Source organism: Monopterus albus, unplaced genomic scaffold (assembly GCF_001952655.1).
Source record: "Monopterus albus unplaced genomic scaffold, M_albus_1.0 scaffold16.1, whole genome shotgun sequence".
Lineage (NCBI taxonomy): Eukaryota > Metazoa > Chordata > Actinopteri > Synbranchiformes > Synbranchidae > Monopterus > Monopterus albus.
In genome coordinates, this window is record NW_018127896.1 from 2,837,997 (window position 1) to 2,844,913 (window position 6,917).

At 38.2% G+C, this 6,917-nt stretch overlaps 1 protein-coding gene across 1 annotated transcript in view; it reads right to left on the reverse strand.

Annotated features, from left to right (window-relative positions):
- acp2 (acid phosphatase 2, lysosomal) overlaps positions 1 to 1,875 on the reverse strand; it is a 6,388-nt gene extending 4,513 nt beyond the window's left edge. Inside the window, exon 1 of the mRNA XM_020592289.1 lies at positions 1,551 to 1,875. Within this exon, the coding sequence (XP_020447945.1) occupies positions 1,551 to 1,640 (90 nt within the window). The 5' untranslated portion in view covers positions 1,641 to 1,875. The remainder of the gene's footprint in view (positions 1 to 1,550) is intronic.
- Between the last annotated feature and the right edge of the window lie 5,042 nt (positions 1,876 to 6,917).

Sequence of the window (6,917 nt, forward strand, 5' to 3'; positions counted from 1 at the left end):
ATATTTTTGAGCTGGGCCCCATGTGTGAAACAGCTTGTTTGGTAATCAATAAGAGAACTAAACCCTATGTAGACTGAAACTAAGACATGCATCCAGGCAATTTGCTGTTGTTGTCTGATCAGGCAGAACAGGTTCAGGCTTCAGGCTTCAGGCTCTGAACCACTAAAGAGTGGATTGGGCTTCTGGTTTTCTACTGAGGAGAAATTACTTCAAAGCGGACTATCCCTGTAAAACTCCTAATATTGATGATACATTAATAGCTATCTAGCAGGCTACTTCTAGGTGATGGTTTCTGTGAATGAGTGTAATAATAAGAAAGAACACTAAACATCAAGTACATTCAATAAAAGTGAACTCATCTTTTGACCTGACCCTCCTCTCAGAATCATATGTTAACACCATGACATGAAAGACTGCTCATGTTATGGCTTTAACATGGGAAAACCCGAGTGTGTTCGACTGTGTCACGTCTATGACAAATTCAACATCTCTAATGCTAGGAAAGAGAATACATTCACACTCAAGACAGAGTAAATACAGATGCAAAAGAAATTATGATGAAGACTCCAAAGAAGAAAAACAAGTTTGTCTTTAATGGGATTCTTTCAACTTTTGGAACCAACAGAGTCACCACCCTGCATGAATACTTTGCATAGACAGTGCAATAAAAGGAGACCATGCAAAAATACACTGGTGTGCACTTAAAGTGGAAGTGATGCTTCAGTGTTGGGTTTTACTAATTAAGAGGAACCAACAACCTTGAAACCACCAGAAAAGCTACAAAAATGATTTCCTCATATAAAAACATTTGTAATAGGAGATACACAGATATAAACTGTGTCATCTTACAGTGACGCCAATGCAGAGCTCGTTGCTGTTCTGACAAGACAATAACTTTATACATCTTTAACTACCCTACTTTGTTACTTCCCTAAAATGAATCAGGATTTACTAGTAACTGTGCCAAACTGAAGTTCGGTATTTGTATTGCTAAACAGTTATCTGGTCACAGGACAAAGTCATTGTTTGACTTTTTAGAAATGACTGAGAATTGCTACACCTCAACGTACACACCTCGAGTCTGTCATCTGCTTGTACAGATAGTCTCCATGTTGTCAGGGATGATTCAGGTTATACCCAGTGTCAGCTGAACACAGTCTCTTCCTCATAGGCTGTTTTGGAAACACCCTCTTGGGTCGTTTTGTGTTGCCTTATCCTTTATACACTTTACAAATCAAATACCCCAACTCGAAGCTGAATTCTATTCTTATTTCAGTACACTCTTGTAGCGGCTAGTCTTCGTTTTGTGTTGGTCAAACACATGCTTCTTTATAAACTAAATGCTGCTAGGTGGATTTTTAATAAGCTGAATTTAACAGAAGACCTTAGCGATTTCTACGGTAGGTAACTTCGCCGGTATACAGAGAAATAAGCATGTTTACAGATGAGCCGAGACAACACCATTACATTTTGAATGGAGCTTAGTAAGCGTAAGAGCAATAGTTCAACACAGCCTATGCAGCTTTATACCACATAGTGACATTACTCACCACAGTGACATAAACTAGCTCTTTTTCTGCTGCAGCTCGTCCATAGAAAGAGCCCGCAGCTAAAAGAAGAAGCACCACAGGAGCTGCCATGTTTGCGACTATGTAACTACAGGACCAATTTGTGTTTGCTACAGCCAGCGGAATGTTGATTTGCTAGGTCTCTTGCATCAGCGGAACCGCGTTTATATCGGAAAGTAAAGCATAAACCGTAGCCTCTGAATTTAATAAAAGGATGCAAGACTTGGGAAGCGTTAAAAACGGGGATGATTTGGCGATGTGTGCACAAAGTGTATACTTAATTTTCACCTGCATTTGTCCCTTTTTATATTAGTAAAGGGGCACATTTTTGCACGCGTTTTATTTTGAAATGAGTCGCCTGCGTACACTGACACAGACTGGAAAACGGAAGTGACGGGTCAGGAAGACGTGTCATGGTGGTGTCAGTGCCAGTGCCGCTGTGGTGTGATGGTGTGAAAGTAGCTCAGTCGGTGGTCTGTACTTGCTGCGACATAAGGCTCCATCGGGTGGATGCATTTTAGCTGAATGAAACGCATCAGTGCAGCTAATCCATGGTTTTTGTGAATGGGAGATTAGTTTTTTTTTAATGGCATCTGTGAGAGATTGGCTTGTTTTTCCCAAATTAGCCATTTATGATCATCATTCATAAGACCTATCTTTATAGATGTTGGCTATATATACTGTAGCTTTAAAAAAAAAATAAGGGTGATAATGGCTGAGATTAAAAAACTTGAGTTGGTTTTTAATAATAAGCATAGAATAGTACATTGTGAATCATAATGTATAATATTATGGAATATGTAATTCAGAATTATATAAATCTAAGTTATATAATTGTAAACATACTGATCATTAATGTCATGTCATTCGCATGAAGAACTTGCATTGTCCCTCCTCAGCCACAAGAGGTCAGTGATGGCTTGGCTACAATCAGCCCGACGGGGGAGCTCTCACATGCAAGACTTTCATTGCCTCCTGTTTAAATCATTGGAGTCTCAGTTCAAACCTATAAGTACAAGGTGTTTCTGAATGTTGTTAAAACAGGGGCCAAAGACAGAATAAATAGGAAATTTATTCAGCAAACAGCCTACCAAAAAATGAAATATAGGCTAATACTATGTTTATATACTGTAGCTATATGAGTTTGAAACTGTAGTCACATAGTCAATGTAATAGTGAGACATCTGTTAAATCAACATCTGAAATCTTATGTTAATTTGAACTAAAGAGATACATCAATCAGTTAACTAAAAGATTCATCAATAATGACTCTGAGGATAAATTACTAATTTAAGTAAATTATAAGGCAAAAACTGTCAGTTATTTTCCAGTTCCAGCATCTAAAACCTGAGGAGTTGCTGCTTTTCTTTGTTGCATCACTATCAATTGAATATCAAAACAAGCTATTTGAAGACATCAAGTTGGACTTTGGGAAGTTGTGACATGCATTTTAATTTATTTTTTCACATTTTACTGACTAAATGATTAATTGGTTTATTAATAAAGTAAACCCAATAAGCAAATTAATTGCTCACTGTTATAACATTAATTGTAGTCTTGTCATAGTTTGTATATGTTTTACTAAAAATGCAAGTGATAGGTCTTTGAACATTTGGTTTTTTGGTTGAGTGTGTGTGTGCAGGTATTTAACCAACAAGACCTTTCATCTGTATTTGGCTCACAGATACCACAGTGCACTGGATCATAGTCACACTTACAGTGTGTAAAGGAGCAACAATCCTCGAGGTGTTAAAAGATAAAACATACATATGTGGAAAGTTGGAAAAGGCCTTCTGTGCTTCAGAGTAGCTAACTTGGTACGCTGATCTGCATGTGTTTACAGAGTGAAAAGCAGCTCTAATGTGTGAGGATCTGGCAGCCTAGAAACACTAAGCCTGGAGGAGTTTATACTCCAGCCACTGATCCTCAGAAGAGCTGGACACCACCTGTTAAGGTCCCATTGGGGTCTTTCTCTATGTTTGTTGTCACCACTATTTAATTGTTCTGTAATTATGACGCAATTTCATCTTTTGTTACTGTTTTCCTGAATAAATAGAATTAATAAACCCTCTGGGAACTGAGTTTTATGGATTATAAAAAAGTACTTAGTTTATTTTTTTCCTAACAACTCATATGGACAAAATATTTACACTGTAAAGTGTGGGCTGTAATCTAAAGCATTACTGAATTACTACTACTTTTAATAATGTCACTACTTACAATAACATACTGTCACTCCTACTCTACTCCACACTACTGTATGTACGATTAGTGTTAACACTAATGAGCCAAAAATGCATTAACAGCATAAGTTTATTTGTTAGGGTTAGCCTGGAATTTGACTTCTTGTTCTTCTTTGTTTTATCATTTAAAAATGATCAGGTAATAGAAATATGTAATTTTGGAGAACATTTTTGGTTATCGCTGGGCTCTGGAACCTGCTAAATGGTTACTGCAAAAGAGCTAATTTCAAGATAGTTGAGCTAGCTCCAGTTAGTCTTAGCTAATCCTCATCTGTTTCCTGTAGCTTTTTGATACAACATCTTAACAATTCAAATAATTATTTCATGTAAATGAGGCAGTAGCTGAATTCAATCATGACTTCACAAAAACATGAACAAGTCCTGCCAAAGGCTAAATAGCCATCCCTAGGTTAGGCACAACTACACCTCTCTACAGGCTATCACCTCTGCTTCAGCTATTATGTTTTTGTTTATACTAGTTTCATGCTGAACTTTAACCCTCAAATGTGTTTACAGTTTCACTTTGCCTCAGTGACATTGTGCTAGTGCTGCTGCAACTGCTACTATCATTTTGTTATTGCTAATACAGCTACTACTTTAGCTAATCCTGCTACTTATTACTGCTACTTACTGTATCTTACTCCTACTCCCACTAATAACTGTATTACTACTAGCACTAGAACAAGTATTAGGCCCCTTACTGGAGGGCCTACTGTGATAGCTAGCCTACTACTAGTTATTGGTTACTAGTTACTGGCCCCCAAAAGACCACAGTATTCTTCCTTATAAAGTTAATATTGTATTGATAATCATCAACAAGGGTTGAGACTAAAAGTTCATTCTTAGACCTGAAAACAGTAATTTGACCACAAAAATAAAATTGTATAAGCAGACACCATCCAGTGAGGAAACCCGTGACATACAGTTGAAAGCTCCAGGAAAATAAGTGGGCCCTGAGTTATCTCTGTTGTAAAACAGGCCTGCCAGATGTCTTCTCTTCAGTTGGAGACCTAATAACCAAAGTGGAGCTACTCCAGAGAATCATCTGGATGTGACAGAGTGAGAGAGTTTCTGGTAATGAGAGTCCAAGTGTCTGTCCTCAGGTCTGTTCACACTGGGGTAGTATAACATGTTGGCCTCGTGGAGTTGAAAATTAACCAGCAGTGGAAAGAATCCCAAAATATCCTGCTGAGGTAGAGGGGCTCCTAATTCGCTGATGTTTTACTTTACTGGTATCAAAATCTGCTTACATAGAAGCAGCCAACAGCTTATTTTACATGAAGTAAACATCAGTGACTTATGTTAAACCTAATATGAGAAAAGAAGGATGGCAACAGAATAGGCAAGATGAGAAAGATTGTTGTCTAGAATCATAAATATATCTAAGGTACTTTTTCAAGAATGTTGGTGCACAACTGGGCATTACCACAAATAAAAGATCCCTGAGTTTAGACTTGCAGGGACATGGAAAACACCTAGAATAGTGATAAAATAAACCCTGTGGGAATGTATCAGAACACCAAATCCCATGAGCTGCCTGCAAAACAGAAAGTAGCAATACAACAATATTCAGCTTTCAGTAATATTCCCTGGGCGCTGTTGCCAAGTTATTGTAAGTCTCTGCCAAGTACATGTCAACAATAGTGTCTTTGTTCCTTTGTTTTCACTCCAGGCTATTTATATGTGCAGTCAAATGCTTCATGTTGCTAAGTCCTGCTGGAAGTGTTTATGCTTTTGCTCATATCAAAGATTATAGGTGGTGACTAATGCTGAAAAAACACATGCCAAGCTTAATCCTGATAAATTAACACTTGTGCAAAAACAGAAAAATAGAGACCGGGATCAAACACACTGGCATGTGCAATAGCAAATATAAAAACAATAGTGTTTAGAGAGTTTACCCTTAACCTACAGCATCTATGTTTGTGTAAGGGGGCAGATATGCTCATAAAGAAACAAAATACCCCTCTGTCATCTGTACAGTCTAATCACCACTGACAGTTCAGTGACAGAGGTGTAATTTATTTGCTGGGAGATTAAGAAAAACACAATCTTGGTGGGTGTTATGGTGGGGGTCTGATTGCTGGACTGCCCCTGAATGAACATGACTAATGTCATAAAGGATCACAGGGTGAATTACTGATGTATTGACTGAGATGATCTGATAAACAAATGTCTGTGAGCTTCATCCTGGCCCTAGTTACTCCAAGCACTTGTTATTCATCACTGCATTTTCTATTTGTGTTTGATTGTGATCTATATTGGAGAAAGAAAGTTTTTTGCACCTAAATCATGTCTGGGAAGAGCTATGTCAGCAAGGAGTCACCCTGAGCCGCCAGGTGATGGCAGCATTTTCTGCAGCTTGTTACTGCACTGAGACCCTGACACATTCACTTTAGTCATCGCCCTCCTCTGAGAGACTGCTGTTTTTCATTCAACGTGAACATTTTTTAAAATATTTTCAGCAAAAGGCAGTGTAAATGTAAAGGAATATCACAGACCATTTTAACATGGAACAAACTACATTTCCTAGTGATAATAACATTAATTACCAGCAAATGCTGATACTGTTGAAGGGAGAAGAAAGGGTGAGGTATTGTAATAGGAAACGCAAAGTTCCAGCTGGAGAAGAGGAATACCCACAGGTCTAAAAATAGGCCACAACCCTCCTTATATAACAAGTGGGAGGTCAGGGTTGTTTACAGTGTTGCTGCCTGATAAATGAGTGGTTACAATCCAGCATTAAATGTTGCACATTTCAAATCTTTATTTATCTAAATGGGCTCCTGACAATCAGTCACAGAAAAAAATAAGAACATATGTGAACGCTGCATTAAATAACACAAGCCATGTATGGGTGCGTTTTTGCATAACACTTTCAATTTTTGCAGAAGGATATAAAGGAATTCCTGTTATCAAATCGGCTCCCGATAATTTGTTTCAACACAACAAAGCTGTTGGAAAATCAGGGGCGGTGCCTGTCTGCAGTGAATTATTAAATTAGCCAATGGGCGACGCCAGAGCCGGATGATGGACAGGCACTGCCCCTGCAGGACGCGCCGCCTCCCTGTGACTCTGTGTTTTATTCTGTTTATAGAGCAGCAGC